The sequence below is a fragment of the Budorcas taxicolor genome, chromosome 17 (assembly GCF_023091745.1).
Source record: "Budorcas taxicolor isolate Tak-1 chromosome 17, Takin1.1, whole genome shotgun sequence".
Lineage (NCBI taxonomy): Eukaryota > Metazoa > Chordata > Mammalia > Artiodactyla > Bovidae > Budorcas > Budorcas taxicolor.
This window is the reverse complement of record NC_068926.1, coordinates 60,834,934-60,851,425: the sequence shown is the minus strand read 5'-3', so window position 1 is coordinate 60,851,425 and position 16,492 is coordinate 60,834,934. Positions and strand designations below refer to the sequence as shown.

Genomic DNA, 16,492 nt, shown 5'->3' with positions numbered 1-16,492 from the left:
ATACCATCTTTTCCAAACCATCGTCAGGTTTTTCAAAAGATAGTTTATGCTGCTGCTCAGTCGCTTCAGTTGTGTCCGACTCTGTGCGACCCCAGAGACGGCAGCCCACCAGGCTCCCCCGTCCCTGGGATTCTCCAGGCAAGAACACTGGAGTGGGTTGCCATTTCCTTCTCCAATGCATGAAAGTGAAAAGCGAAAGTGAAGTCGCTCAGTCGTGTCTGACTCTTCATGACCCCATGGACTGCAGCCCATCAGGCTCCTCCATCCATGGGATTTTCCAGGCAAGAGAACTGGAGTGGGGTGCCATTGCCTTCTCTGGATAGTTCATGAAGAAACTGTTTAAAAAATCTATTTTTGGTTGTGCTGGGTCTTGGTGGCCACGCTGGGTCTTGGTGGCTGCTGGGTCTTGGTGGCTGCACACGGCCTTTTTCTCTGGTTGTGGCAAGCGGGGGCTACTCTCTAGTTGTGGTACTTGGGCTTTGTCATCGAGGTGGCTTCTCCTGTTGTGGAGCACAGCTCCTAGGGTGCAGGCTCAGCAGGTGTGGTGCATGGTGGCATGCACGGCCCCACATGCCCTAACCCTAACCCCCTTTTTTTTTTAATTGGCTGCAGGGCATGTGGGATCTTAGTTCCCAGACCAGGGATCGAACCCGTGTCCTCTGCATTGGCAGGTGGATTCTTAACCACTGGACCACCAGGCAAGTCCCCCAAACCAACTTTCTGGCCAACCTAATACCTGCCCCTGTCTGGGCCTCGGCTGACCTGGGGAGATGGCTGACCTGGGGAGATGGCCAATCTCACAGAAGTGCTTCTGGCTGCGGCTTTCTTCTGGGGGGAGGCTGTCTTTGGAGATCAATCTATTGAAGGGGGCTGCTCTCTGAGGCAGGGCAGGACTGCTGAGCCTGCACTCGCCTGCTGGCCCCAGAGAGGGGCGGTGGGGGGGGACGGAAGAGTCCCTTACACAAACATTTGCCGATGGGTGCATTTGGGCCTGTCAATGGCTGTCGATAAAGATAGGATTTGGGGACTTATTGAGTTGTGTGCTTGTGGCTGTGTACTTAGCCCTAACGTCTCTGGTTTCTCGTTTGCCTTTACTTATGGATTCCCTAGTCTTGGACGGGCCCTGGCTGGCATGGGGGCTCAGAGATCAACCCATCAGTGACAAAGGTGAGCCCAGTTACGCAGTCTCCATCCACTATGGGAAAGGCGTTGGTCCAGTGAGGAGAAGAATCGTAAATACATACATGACTATGAGGCAAGGAGATGTAGGAACACAGGTGGAAACAGCAGAGAACAGAGCCATTACTGATAACCTGAGGAGCGGGGAAAGGGAAGGCTTCCTGGAGGAGGTGTCCTTTGCGCTGGGCCTTAAAGGCTAGATAGGCACTGACCAGTTTGACAAAAAAAGTTGAGGCAAGGCATTGTGAGCAGAGGGAAGAGCATATGCAAAGTCAGTGTCCTGCTGGGCATTTGGGGACAGTGACCTCCAAGGGAGGCGTGGTGGGGAAGGAATAGACGGGAGAGGCCCCTGGGGTGGGGAGGGGGGTGTGTTCTAAGGAGCCTGATGGGCGGAGCTACAGTCACAGGGCTTCCGTTCCACTTCTGGAGGATGTGCTGGAGAAGGCGAGGTTCGTGTAAGCCCCTCTGGCCACCCTCCCGACTCCACCTGCTCCCGCCATGCCGGCCAGCCTGCTTCTCCATGAGTCACACCTCTAACCTCAGGGAGCCCCTGTGGGCACAAGTGTCACCTCTGCTGGGAGGCCTTTCTGGATCCAGCGCCTTCCACCTGGACCCAACCCCCCCGCCACCCGCCCGGGTCAGTGCTGCACTGCTGGCATGGGACACGGCAGGGGCTCACTAATAGTTAGCGGGGGTGAGCTGAGTCATCGGTGAGGCCGGGTGATACCACCCAGGTTTGTGAGAGGCGAGGCTTGGTCCTGGCAGGAAGTACATGGGGCTCTAACCGGGTAACAGAGGACGGACAAGGAAAGGGGTAGTGGGCGCAGGGAAATCGGGGCAAGGGGCCCCTGGCTTGGCCACTGGACCCTGGACAGAGAGCACTTGCTGGGTGGAGAGGGCCACTTGACGGGAGCTGTGGCCTTCGGTGGCAGTGACAGCTAGGCAGCAGCACCCAGACAGGTGGGGAGGTGGCAGGGGTGGGGGTGGGGTGGTGAGGATGACCACCCTGACCCAGGCTCCCCCTCTCCCTGACTTCCTGCCAGGCCTCCCAATGACCAGAGTCGACGGGCAAACACCAAGGGTGTGGAGGCCACTGATGCCACCCGCAGAGGTCAGCACCCTGCACCGGCTCAGAGAAAGCAGAAGGAATACAGAAAGCAGGTGCAGAAGAGATGGAGAGGCGGGCGGGACCAGGCGCCTGGCCCCCTGCAGTCCTCTTACCGTGGAAGTGCTCGGCCGTCTTGCGCCGCAGGGCCTGCAGGCTCACCTCCGAGTCGGCCCACTCCAGCACCAGCCTCCGGCCGTACAGGTGGGTGCTGTGACACAGGGCATTGAAGGCTCTCTGGAGACAGACACAGTGCATGAGCGGAGACCTCCCTGCAGCCTGGCTGCCTGCCCCACACAGCTAAAGGCCAGCTCTGGCCCCGGGACACCCACTCCCTGGTGGGGGTGTGAGGAGGCACTGCACGCTCCTCTTCCACTACAGGGTTACGTGACCAGGGCAGAGCTACATGTGGCAGGGGTGGTCACAACAGCCGCCGTCCCGGCCTGTGATCGGTGCCTGGGCCAGGCGGCCAGCTCCCCTCCAGGGTCACAGCCTGTCTGGCGATGGCGAGCCCGTTAGTCGGCTGACCTTCTTCCTGGGGCAGCGCCTCTTGAGGAAGCCGAGCTGGTCTGGCCCCTCGATGACCAGCACACGGGCCCCTTGCTTACACTGGGTGGCAGATATGTCCTCTGCCGGCCCTGGGGGTGCCGGCCCCCGGCTCTCTGCTGCCCTCTGCAGAAACACGCTCAGGGCTGCCAGCGTCCAGCCAGCTCTTCCCTCCTGCTTCCCACCCTTCCCGATCCTCCCCTGCATGCCACCTACTTCGCTCTTTTTGATTTTTGTTTTCTAACAGCTTTACTGAGATATAACTCATCTACCACCCGAGTCGCCCATCTACAATGCAACGGCTTTTAGTCTGTTCAGTCACGTGACCGTCCTCACACCTGTTTCAGAATAGTGATGGACACGGACATTTAGAGCTCGTTGAACCATCATCACCCCAAAAGGAACTGTGGACCCACCAGTAGCCACTCCCCACCCCCCAGGACCCCCAGCAAGCACTAGTCCACTTTCCAGGTCTGCAGATTTGCTTGTTCTTCATATAAATGGAATTGTACGGCAGCGGCAGGTTCCGTCTTCAGTATCACCGGGTCTAGAGCTAAACGGCTCTGTGCTGGGGGCCTTCCCAAAATACCCCTGATGTACACAGAGGCTGCTGGTGCTTGGTGGCCAGGAGCTTGGGCTCTGAGGCCACTCTGCCTGGGCAGGGCGGATTCTGCACTTCCTAGCCTAAGGGTCTTGGGCTAGTTAAAGAAACCTCCCGGGCCTCAGTTTCCTCATCTGTAAAATGGGTGTTTTAACAGCACCCTCCTCTAGGGTTCTAGAGTAGCGTTAACACTCAAAGTGCCCAGAACAGCCTAAGGGCACACAGCAGGCACTCAATAGATGCTAGTTCTCTTGGAGGTGGTGTTACCGCCACAGACAGCTCTGATTTTTTATTCTCTTGGCAGAAGGGCCTTGGGTTAGCGCTGAGTTTGGAGAGGGCAGGTCCCTGGGCGCTGTGAGCACTGGGGAGCAGCAGCAGCTGGCAGCAATGTCTTGCTTTTTGTTTCTGGGTAGCAGTCACTGCCATCTGCTACGAGAAGAGACACTGTGGAGGGATGTCCCTCGGGCTTCTCCGATGCTGCGAGGAGGCAGCATGTACCCAGAAGTGATCTGGACAGGAACCAAGCCTTCTCGAACCTCATCTGTACTGTGATGGTTACAGGTTGGATTGGGTCCCTGTCGCAAAGAAGACACATGGAAATCCTAACCCTGACAGGGGCGGCCCTACTCCCTCCACGCCCCAGCAGGTTGTGACTTTATTTGCAGAGAGGGTCTTTGCAGCTGCAGTTAAATTAAGACAAGGACATGGTGGAGCAGGGTGGGCCCCTGATCCAGTGTGACTGGCATTCTTACAAGAGATGGCCACGAGAAGACACAGACAGGGTAAATGCCCGTGAGGACTGAGGTTGGAGTGATGTCCACAAGCCAAGGAATGCTGGCTGTCACCCAGAAGCTAGGAGAGGCCGTGGAACAGAGATTTCCTGAGAAGAAACCAACACTTCTGCACCCTGATCTTGGATTTCTGGCCTTGACACTAAGGGCTTCCCAGGTGGCGCTAGCGATCAAGAACCTTCCTGCCAATGTAGGAGACATAAAAGATGCGGGTTCCATCTTTGAGTCGGGAAGATCCCTGGAGGAGGGCACCACAATCCACTCCACTATTTGTGCCTGGGGAATCCCATGGACAGAGAAGCCTGGTGGGCTATACAGTCCATGGGGTCGCAAAGACTTGGACATGACTGAAGCAACTTAGCAAGCACCCACCGTGAGAGAAGACATTTCTGCTGTTTTAAGCCATGGCAGCCTAGGAAGACGAGCGTGACCCTAGGTAAGACAACTGCCCCACTATGAGCCTCAGTTTCCTTACCTGTAAAATGGGGTTACTTGTGCAACTTACACAGTATGAGCCCCGAGGGTGGCACAGGGTAGGTATTTGATAGACAGCTGCATCTGAGAAGCACCTGGGCGGGACAGGTTATCTCCTAAAGATTAAATGTGGGTGGGGCCAAATTAATGAAATGCCTCTGTTCTTCTCTGTGCTTTTCTGAGCGGGGACAGGTGCAGGAAACTTTCTTTCCCTTTTTTTTTAAAACGTTAATTTAAAAACTCTTTCTGACTGCCAGCCGAGCCTCTGCATTTTTTTTCCCACACAGATATAAAAATGCATCTGGACTCCGAGCCGAAATGGCCCATTCAGAGCTTTAAAACACACGCGTTCTCAGCTGGCAAGGCAGAGAAACAGCCTGACTGGGGGAGCTGGGGTTTTAAGAGAGGGGAGAGAAATTGGTTGGGAGTCTGGCATGGTGGGTACTCCATTCTGGTGCCAGCGTCCCTGAGGAGCGGTGGTCCCGCGGATACAGTCGGGTGCGGGTGGCCAAATGGCGGCCTCTGGGAGGGGTTATTAAGTCAGAGTCCGAAGAAGTGATAATGGAGCCTGGAAGGAGGGTCCAGGCGTGATGCTCCAACCCCAGCCTCTCTCTGGCTCCAGTCGTCACATCTGTGTTTCTTTCTTACCCGCTCTCCATTCCAGTGCCGCACAAAGCCTGGAGCAGTCTCTGTTCACTGTGGTGGTGGTAAAGTCGATAAGTTGTGTCTGACTCTTTGCGACCCCATGGACCGACCACCAGGCTCACCTCAGCAGCCCACCAGGCTCCTCTGTCCACGGGATTCTCCAGGCAAGCACACTGGAGTGGGTTGCCATTTTCTCCTCCAGTGGATCTTCCCAACCCAGGGACTGAACCTGTGTCTCCTGCATTACAGGCAGATTCTTTACGGCTGAGCCACCAGGAAAGCCCTGTTCATTGTGGGAATTGCCAAAAATTCCGTCTCCTGGCCTCCCATCACCCCTTTCAAATTTTCATCCCTTCTCTTTGGAAGGGCTTTTCACTCTAAGACATGAGGATGCATGGCAGTTAAGTCTGGGGGTCTTGGATCTGGGCTGTGTCTGTGTGTTAGTTGCTCAGTCGTGTCTGACTCCCATGACCCCATGAACGCCATGGGATTCTCCAGGCAAGACTACTGGAGTGGGTAGCCATTCCCTTCTCCAGTGGATCTTCCTGAACCGGGGATCGAACACGAGCCTACTGCATTGCAGGCAGATTCTTTACAGTCTAAGCCTACTTATGGTTCAAATTCCTGCTTCATCACTTGTAAGCTGTGTGATCTTGGGCAAGCTGCTTAACCTCTCTGAGCTTCAGATTCCCCATGTGTAAGTCTAGAGGCAGAAGAGAAGAATGGTTGCGCAGATTCAATGAACTGTTAAGTCTAACACCGCACTGCCCGGCACATGCTAATTCTCACTAAAGGCTGGCTGTTGTTATTATTATGACATGTGTCCCCGACTTCCCATTGCCACGCTGAAGAGCAGGAACAATAGTAAGTAGGCTATGAAAGCTCTTTTGTATTTGGGGTTAGAGCACAACATGTGAATCTCTAAAAATAGCAGAACTACCCTTCCTGGTTCTAATCCCCTCAGGTGAATAGGAAATCAGGCTGTGTTTCCAGCCCCACTGCCTCGCTGGTTGGAATGTGGTGGCCTCACACTGTCCCAGGCAGGAAGGACAGTGATTCCTGGCTACAACTGGCCTTGGATAATCCCGAGTAATTTGGGCTTCCTTAAAAGAGCCCGGGGACTTCCCTGGTGGTCCAGTGGTTAAGATTTCACCTTCCACTGTAGGGGGTGCAATTCCTGGTCAGGGGGCTAAGATCCCACATGCCTTGGAGCCAGAAAAAAAAAAAAACCACCAAAACATAAAACAGAAACTATACTGTTAACAAATTCAGTAAGGACTTACAAAAAGAAATGGTTTAGACTTTCCTGGTGGTCCACTGGTTAAGAATCTGCTGGCTAATGCAAGGCACATGGGTTTGATCCCTGGCCCGGGACATCCCACGTGCTGTGGAGCAACTAAGCTCGTGCGCCACAACTACTGAGCCTGTGCTTTAGAGCCTGGCAGCCGAAACTCCTGAGCCCACGAGCCTAGAGCCCGTGTTCCACAAGAAAAGCCGCTATGAGAAACTTGTGCACGACGAAGAGGAGCCCCCACTCGCTGCAACTAGAGAAAGCCCGCACACAGCAAGGAAGACCCAGGGCAGCCAGAAATAACAGATTAATTTAAAAAGAACGATCTGCTTAAAAAAAAAAAAAAAAAAAAAGAGCCCAGAGGAGTCTGTTATATATTTGAGCCACGGGAATGGTGAGGGGGAGACCCAGCTCCAGACCTTCGAGCTTTTGGACCAGTGCAGGGGAAGGTTCCAGGCACAGCTCCAGCCTCTCTGGACTGCTGTCTGATAGCAGCTTCCTCCCAACCCACACTACCTTCTCCTCAGAGAAAAGCCTCCCAGACCTCAGCTCCAGGCTTGGCGTGCCCATGGGGCATCAGTCATGGCAGGCTGCCCAGGGCTCTGTGCAGGGCTGGGTGTTCCAACAGAGGAGGAAGTGGAAAGTCAGCTGTTCCCAGCTCCCCGCTTCTCGCCAAATCCTGCTTCTGGTGCCCGTGTTCTTCCCTTGCCATCCAAGGGGCTGCAAACCCCGGATTACAGATCTGCTGGGCTCCAGAGAACTCTAAGCACATGACCTCAGCCTACTCATGAGGAGACAGGTCATGCTCCCATTTCAAGGAGAGGAAAACTGAGGCCAAAACTTGTAGGCACGTCAAGGTCCTTCTCGGGCTTCCCTGGTAGCTCAGCTGGTAAAGAATCTGCCTGCAGCGCAGGAGACCCTGGTTCGATTCCTGGGTCGGGAAATTCCCCTGGAGAAGGAATGGGCTGCCCACTCCAGTATCCTTGGCCCCCCTGGTGGCTCAGACTGTAAAAGGAGACCTGGGTGCGATCCCTGGGTCGGGAAGACCCCCTGAAGGAGGGCACAGCAACCCACTCCAGTGCTCTGGCCCGGAGAACCCCCATGGACAGAGGATCCTGGTGGGCTACAGTCCGTGGACTGCAGAGTCGAACACGACTGAGCGACTATGCACAGCACAGCACGAGGTCCTTCTTACTTATCCTTTCTGCCTCTACGGGTTCCATCCCTGGGCCTTCACAACATTCTCCTCAGCCTCGGAAGGGCTCCCCTTCAGAGCCGACGTGCTGGTGGCCCCCTGCTCCCCTCCTACAGACTCTAGCACCCCCCATGCTGTGCCCTGCGCCCCCAGCTGTCTTCCAGCATCTGCTTGTGCGCCGGGCTCCCCAGCTTGACCTGGACTTCCAAGGGAGGTCTCTATCCTTGCTATCCCCAGCACACTGCTCGGGGCAACACATGCTCAGTAGATACAGAGCAAGCCTTGGAGTCTTCTCCACCGAGGATCTTGAAAACATCTCCAGACCAGGAGGGACGCTGAGATTGGTCCTGGCTGGCCGAAGCCTGAAGGTGCAGAACAGAACTCTGAGGATGCAGTTGGCTTAGCAAAGAGGAGGAGGCCCCGGAAGATGAGACACCCACCCCTAATCGGGCCACTTCGGGGCTACTTCCTGTCACGGTCCCACATGCCTGTGCTGGTTATTTCTGCTCTTCCTCTGCAACCCCCTCTCCGGGGTGACTCTCCTGTGGGGGATAACCAGGGCTCATGGGCCCTGGGTTCAATTTAGGACAAGCATATGGGAGGCTGGAGGGAGGGGTTGGAGAGGTCGGGGGACTTTCTCCCTTGCTCCCTCCGCCAAGGACGACAGCTCCTGCTGGTGGCTCCCCCTTGACAGCTCAAGCCCTCACCTGTCCCTTTAAGGTCCCTTAGCTTGAGGTGGCGGCAGCTTCCACTGTCACTGGCCCTGGGGGCGGGGGGGGGGGGGGGGTGTGGATTGCATGGTCCCTGGCGAGCCCGAGCCCTTCTTACCCTTCCACGAATCTCTCTTCCCTGGAACCATCTGGGGTTGGGTTATGTTTGCTGACGCAGATGGCTGCCTGAAGTCCCTCTGCCTTGATCCGGGCAGATGGACGGCCCGCTTCAGACAGCAGGTCTCAGGCCTGGGTCCGGAGCTGTCCCCATCACCCGGCTCTCTACCCTGGCTGTCCCAGAAGCACGCCTCTTTCACCTCCTCTATCCTAAGCCACCAACTGCGGGCCCCGAGAGCCCTGGCCTCCAGTGCCGGCTAGGAGGTCTTTCCTCGGCTCTCCCTGGAGACAGGCCTCTGCCTCCTGGCAACAAAGGCCCATTCGATGCCCTTGGCAGGACTCCCGTCTCAGGGACCGAGGCCAGGCCTCCTGTCCCGAGAAGACCAGGGCATCTCTCAGCCCCTCTGCTGTCTCCTGCCGAGAGGGAGGGCAGCACCTCTCAGCACATGCCAGATCCACCTGAACACGGATGCCGCCAACCTGTCCCAAACCATCTGTGCCCCCGATGCCTAGAGGAAGCACGGCCCGTGCCAGCCAAGAACAACCACGTGAGCTCGGAGTGCCGGCCCCGCTGGGACCGCAGCTCCTTCTCGGCCGAGGGTGTCAGACACCAGGGGCCGGTGGCTCCCGGGAGGAGGGGCCGCCGCCCTGGAACGTTCGGTATTGTCTTCTTTTGGATCACGCTCCCGAGGGACACATCATTTCTGTCCCTGGACCAACACTATCGGACTCCTGTAAGCAAGCTCTTGGCAAATCTTCCAGCTGCTTCTGGCCTCCACGGGGGAGGAGCTGGCCCCCTGAATAAGTGGGGTTCTTTGCACAACACTGGTGACTTCGACTGGGGGACCCCACTTAACACCTAGGGCCATTCCGAGTTCTGACATTGTAGAGCTGAGGGCAGTTTTCTAAGGAACGCTCAGGGACCCATTTTCTAGGCTGTTGTGTCTAAATCTTTCATATGATTAGATGTCTCTACCTTGTATCCATCCATCCACACAGCTCAACTCTACTCAGCATCACTGGAGGACCTACTAAGAGCCCAAATGAAGGGACGGAACCAGGGAACAGGAAGGCGACACACGACCTCTGACCTCAGACACGGAGAATAGAGCCACTAGAGAAAGAGGCCCCCCAGGGAGCCGAGGGCCCAGAGTGACCAGGCAGTGGGGCGGCGGGGTCTGGCGACGGCCCTGGGCTTCACAGTGGCGCAGAAAGCTTGGTCTTGGTGCTTTCTTGCCTTTGATCTGACGAGAAACTTCTCGGTGTTCACTTTCTCGATTACAAAGTGGTGGAGCTTCAGGCTTCCTGAGGCTGAGAGTACATGACTAGGCATTTAATCCAGCGCCTGGCACACACTCAGGGCCTGTGCTTGCTCGGACCTGTGATTCTGCCCTTGGTAGTTCAGTTTCATCATTGCTTTTTTGGGCTGTGCCACAACGCCTTGTAGGACCTTAGTTCCCCGACCAGGGACTGAACCCTGGGCCCTCGGCAGCAAAAGCCTGAAGTCCTAAGCACAGAATTGCTAGGGAATTCCTGGTAATCTGATTTTAAGATGATGATGACTTTGTGCTGCTGGGAGGGAGAAAGGCCGTTCAGCTCAGCTGGGCTGGCTACCGTTCCCTGGGAATTGGTCTAGATCGCTGAGTAAATCTGAGATGAGCACATCAGAACCCGAGCCCTTCTCAGAGCGGTGGAGCCCCGTGGCCTCCACTCTGACCCCAGGGGGTTGGGGCAGCTTCAGGACATACGGAGGGACAGAGGGGCACAGGCAGCACGCGGGGATGCTTCGGACCACTCATGCCTGGTGGCGATGGATGAACATCTGCTTGTTGTAGGAGGGTGGCTTGTCCTGATCCCGGGTTCTCAGCCCATAGATGTGCTGGCTGAGTCCAAATCCTTGCTCTCAAGTGCAAGGCTCAGGATTCAAAGGTGTTTTCTTTTAGCCCTGGGCCCTGATGATAGGAACTAGGCAAAACGTGCAACTAAAGCACAAACATGAGGACTTCTCTGTTGGTCCAGAGGTTAAGAGTCCACCTGCCAATGCAGGAGACACGGGTCGATTCCTGGTCCAGGAAGATCCCAGATGCTGTGGGGCAACCAAGCCTGAATGCCACAACTACTGACGCTCACGCGCCTAGAGCCGGTGCTCCACAACAAGAGACAAGAGAAGCCACAACTGTGAGAAGCTCTCGAACCACAACTAGAGAGTAGCCCCCGCTCGACACAACTAGAGAAAAGCCCACACAGCGATGAAGACTCAGTACAGTCAAAACTAAGAATAAATAAAACCCCCCCAGACACGAATGCACACACACTTAACACACATGCTTCAATAGACCAGTGGGGACAGCACCCTAATTCCTGGATTTGTGTCCAGTTAAGGAAACAAAGGCAACTGACACCCTGTCTCCAAAGTGCAGTGAAACCACCTCACAGGGGGCCCAGAGCACACCACTGCCTCTCTTTATCTGGTGCCCTCTGTCAAAGCCTATGGCAATCTCTTGGCACGCATCCTTCCACTTAACCTTCACAGCTGTCTCAAGCGGTAGTACTATTATTTCTTGTTGGGGTATGAGTAACCTGGGGTGCGAGGACATAAAACCCCTTGTGCACATTCACACAGATGGAAGCAGGCAGCTCTGATTCCACAGGCCACGCTGCTAACCACCATGCCACCCCGCCTTTCTAGAACATGGGCCGCCCGGGGGAGGACACAGCCTGGATTCCTCATTCCCAAGGGGCCGAGTTCCCTTCAGTCCCTGGGGGCCATGGAGCAGGCTGTACTCTCTGCAGTCCTTGCACTCAGATAAGCAAATGTGTGCAGACCGCACACCACCACTAGCCTGATGGCAATCACTGTTGATGGGCCTTGCACCACAGCCAGGCACCCAGCGAGGAGGCGGCTGTCTCCGCCTTGAGAAGCTCTGTCTGGCTTGCTCGCCATCACCTCTTCCCACCACTGGTCTTGTTTTGGTGGAATCTGCAAGGCGAAGTCCATAGGTGCGGAGAGGCCCGGTGGGACTCCCCCTACGAGACGCTCAGCATCACCCCAACTGCAGTGGGCCTGAGGCCGTGTGCCCACATCACCCCTCCCTGCCCTCCCCCACCGCCGGCAGCGTGCGAAAAGTGAGAAGTGGGAAAGGAGACGTCAACTGGCGACCCCCCAATTAAAGCTGCGGCTGTTTACCAGTGAGAAGAACACTGCCTGCCAACCCGCCCGCCATCCCATCTCCCTACTGCCGGCTCCCCCCAAGTGTTTATTTAAGCCAACACATTGCTCTGCTAATTGGATAACATTCCATGTGAAAATAGACCTTTTAAAACAACAGCAGCGATGGCAAATAAAAACAGCTGCAACTGCAAAAGTACAAAGGCTCGGTGGGCTCAGAGAAGGGAGAAATTAAAGGCGCATGCATGGGGAGGAAAAGAGAAAAAAAAAGAATGTTCTGGTTGCTGAGCCTCAAGTCTGTTCTTCTTCCTCAGTGACTGACCGGCGGTCCAGGTAAAGACGGAGGAGGTGGCGGCTTCTACATGGAATCCCAATGGCTGTTGGTGGCCTCTTGGCCAATGGGCGGGGACACAGCTGGTCTGGAATCCCAGGTCGCCCGTCCAGGTAGAAAGCTGCCTCCTCCAAGGCTTGGGAGGGCTGGATGGAGACTGGGGCTGTGGAGGCCGCTAAAGGGATGCCCGCTACTTCTCTGGGGCCCCTGGAGGAGCTGATTCCATCCTGGGCCTGTTCCCAAGAGACGATTTAAGGCCCAGCCTTTTGGCCTTCCTCCAAAATGTCTACCTGGTGAGTCCTTTTCTTTAGGGGGGTTGGGGCTGGTTGGGGGTGTGGGGCAGAGAGGCTGGGCACACCATCTGGTTGCAGCCAACACTCGCTGTAAGTGAATACGTGAATGAAGGGAGGAAGTGCTAACACGTGGGTTTTGGAATCAAATGGACATGTGGGGTTTCTCAGCTCTGGCCAAGTGGCCCCATCCCTTTGAACCTTAGTTTTTCCATCTGTCAAATGGCTTCCTTAAGCCTATGCGTGCGAATGCCCAGATGGGCTTTTAGAAGTGGATGTGCTTTTTAAATCGGTGCCAAGGGGCTCCCCTTCCAGAAACATCATCAGGGCCCAGAGAACTGTGTGAGCCTGAGACACTACAAACACCCCTACATGAAAGGGCAGACCCAGGCCATGGGAGAAGACCACTGAATTTGGGACTTCCCGTCTGCTCTCACCAACCTTTATCCCTGCTTCTTTCCAGCACGTGGGGGAAGGTTCTTTGAGATAGGCAGGCTCACTGCACCTGGAGGCTCAGATAATAAGCAGTCCCCAGAGGGGCTGACATTTATGCCTGGGGCATCAGGGGCTGGTGAAATGCCCTAGGTTTGGGAGAACCTGCCAGTTTCGGGAGCCTGTGATAGGGGCTGACGGCCAGGTCCCACCCCCAGTTTAGCATCTCAGCGAGAGCCAGGTCCCGGCTTCCCACGGCCCTCTACGCACAGAGCTTAGCCAGTGCTCGGAGAAACCGGGGAGCGAGTTAATGCAAACCCCTCCTGCATTCCGGGGTTGCCGCAGGTTGGGATGAGACAATGCGTGTGCCGCGTACGTGTCACACACAAAGCCTGCCCGGCCGTCGCTAGAGCCTCTGACTATTGTCCTCAGTTGCCTGGTTACCCTGAGCTCTCCGTGGAGCCTCGTACTAGCATTCTCTTTCCTGTTTGGGGGTGTGTGCTTGACGCTGGGAGTGAGGGGCAGACAGATGATGGAGTTCCCCAGGATATGCTGGGTTGGAACACGGGGTCATGGAGCAAGGTCAGAAGACTGAGAATCCCTGGGTGTGGGGAGGACGCAGATGGCTGGTGCTTGGGGCCCAAAGAGAGACCTGGGTGCTGGGGGCATACCTCTGGGGACTGACTGGGGAGCCTAACTCTCTCCTCTGCCAGCTGGTGAAGTGGGCCAGCTGGTGCCAGGGAGGAGCCCTGTGCCCAGAGTCACACACTTGGGCTTACAGCCCTCATCTCCTCACTGCTCTCCGGACCCAAGGTGCTGCGATCGGCCTTTACTTCCTCCCCGCCTCTGCCCCTCGTAGGAGTCCCCCTCCCCCTTTTTTCCTCCTCTTTGCCTTTTCTCCTGTCTGAGGACTTCTTGGGGTCCCTGTGGGAGGCTTACATCTCCAGGTTCAGTCACTGCTGATGCCAAGACAGTGCCTGACTGCTCACCTTCACGTGGGAGAGAAAAACGGGGATGAAATGAAGCCCTTGGTGAGGGAGCCGAATGGCCAGGGGTCAGTCAAGACCTGGAAAGGGTTTCTAAAGCAGGTCTTCAAAGGGAGAACCGCTGGGGTCGGGAGGGTGCTTGCCCTGAGAAATGGGGGAGGGGGAGAGGTCCCGCGAGGCCCCTCTGCCAGCCCTGGGATTCCCATGAGTGCTGTCTTTGGAGAAGGAAAAAAAAGGATCTCTGGGGTTTTCTAACTCAATGTCTCCTTCCAGCGTTGCTTTCCCTCTTCAAACTCACGCCCACCCTTGAGCTAACCAGGTATTTACAATATTCAGAATCCTTTTCACCGACAGGCAGCGCGCACAGCGCTGTGCGTCAGTGGAAAGCGCTAAATGTTCCACTCGGGAGACAATAAAGTTCTTCAGACAGACCGGGAGAGAGCGGGAGAAGGCACGCGGCTTCTCCGGGAAGCAAAAAGAGCAAAGGGATCTTCGCAGGAGAGGCGCGCTCCTGGCGGGTTCAGACTTTACGGGAGACCAGCTTGCTCCTCGGCGGCACAAAGGGCCTGAGAGACGGGGACGTCGGGACGGACAGCGCAGGAGCCCGGCTGCCGCCTGTGTGAGGGGAGGGGCAGTGAGAGCCAATGCCGGAGGGGTGTGGGCTTGCATCCTCGCTGTCCTCAGCTGCCCTTTCTCCTCCTGGAGCCCAGGATGGAAGGGAGAGAAGGGACGGGGGCGGGGGTGCGGGGGGGAGGAGGAGCCACCTCCATGAATCGGCAGAGGGCTGTGCTGGGCTTGGCAGAGAACATTTGCAGCCTGGCCTCCAGTGCGAGGCGCTGGCACTGCCCTGCCCACCTGCGGACCCCCGCCTCCCTGCCCTGTTCTAATGATCCCAGAGAACAAAGCAATACTGACTGTGTCCTAGGGACGGGGGGAACGTGGAATTTCAAGGCTGGGAGCTCACGTCTGGTCCCACCTTTTGGGCCCTGAGAGCCACGTTATTTCTGCCGTCAAGCTCTGGGGAGAGGCCTCGGCTTCCAGCTGGAGGAGTGCTGACAACTTTTCTCTTTGCTCCTTCTATGCCTTTTTCTCAAATCATCACCACCACCACCCTCACCATCCTCCTCCTCACTGCAGTTAACACACAGAGCTCACAGAGGCCAAATCCTGCTCTGAGATTATCACTTCATCCACGACAACAGGATGAGGGAAGTCCCGTTCTTGTTTTATACGGGGGGTAACTGAGGCATGTAGGACCCCCCCTCAAGGTCATACTGCAGGTAAGTGCTAGGATCCTGGCTGTAGAGTCTGTGCCCTGACGGCCAGCCCTGCTGTGCTGTGTCATGCTAAGTAGCTTTAGCCGTGTCCGACTCTTTGCGAGCGCATTGACTGTAGCTCACCAGGATCCTCTGTCTATGGAATTCTCCAGGCAAGGAGACTGGAGTGGGTTACCATGCCCTCCTCCAGGGCATCTTCCTGATCCAGGAACTGAAACTGTATCTCTTGCCTCTCCTACATTGGCAGGCAGATTCTTTACCACTGAGCAACCTGGGAAACCCAACTGTCCCTGAATAAAAGATGTGATTCAGGGACCAGGAGTGAAGCCCCTTCATTTCTCCTCTGGTCAGTCTCCCTGACAAAGAGCAGACGACGGTGGTTCTACACAAACACGGACGCTCAGGGCTCGACGGACGCAGCGGAGAAGCACTACTTTGCAGGCCTCTCCTCTCCTGTCCGCGGGTGGAGAGCTGGTGGTCCTGAAGGCACCTGGGCTGGCATGAATGAGCACCGTGTGCCAGGACCCGTGTCACCATCTGCCTTCACTCTGTGACCATGGGACCTGTCATCGCCCCGTTTTTTACAGACGAGGAGACTGGGGAACAGGGCAGAGCTGGGAAAGCAGAGCGGCCAGCCGTCAGGAGCTGTGCTCTGGACATGCTGTTCCCAGCTCCCCGCCCAGCCAGCGTGGGCACCCCCACAGGTGCACCCCTTATGGTGAGTGTCCAGGCCGTGCATGGGCCGGCTGCAAGCAGGGGGTGCAGTCTCTCCTGCCACGAGGACGGGAGGCAAGGGAAGGGCTGCCAGGCGAGAAGAAAGAGGAGCAGATGTCTGGACAAACATGGCCACGTGTCAACAAAGCAGGCACTTGAGTTCAAGACGCTGAGAGACAAAGGTGGTTGGCTGGCAGGCTTGCTGGGGTCCCAGGGCACCCTCTCTGCCTTGCATGTTTCCCAGGGCCCACAAAGGCCGCAGCTGTGTCCCTGAGCTGCCACCTCCAGCTCCACCCCTGCAGCAGGCCAATGGGTGTGCTCCCAACCAACACCCTGCTTCTCCGAAGATGCCTTGTCGCAGGCAGGTCGCGTGCCAGCCCTCAGTGTGAGCTGCCCCCTGCTGCATTGAGCCCTCAAGGGAAGACAGGCCGGGGTGGGGGTGGGGAGGCTGTGGCACGGCTCACAGAGGGAGCCCACGGTGACGGCGCCACGGCCCAGCGACCACGGACACAGCTGAATGAACCCCGGGTCACATAGCCTCTGCCCTCTCTGCTGCTGGGGAGAGAGGATGAGGACTCAGGACCCCCGTGCACCAAGCCCCAAACCGAGAGAGGCCGCCTTGCTTCAAAAATAAAAGCT

General features: G+C 56.5%; 1 protein-coding gene across 1 annotated transcript in view; it reads right to left on the bottom strand.

Annotated features, from left to right (window-relative positions):
• Positions 1-16,492, bottom strand: part of RBM19 (RNA binding motif protein 19) — a 121,631-nt gene that overhangs the window by 18,374 nt on the left and 86,765 nt on the right. The window contains exon 23 of the mRNA XM_052654402.1: positions 2,401-2,521. Within this exon, the coding sequence (XP_052510362.1) occupies positions 2,401-2,521 (121 nt within the window). The remainder of the gene's footprint in view (positions 1-2,400; positions 2,522-16,492) is intronic.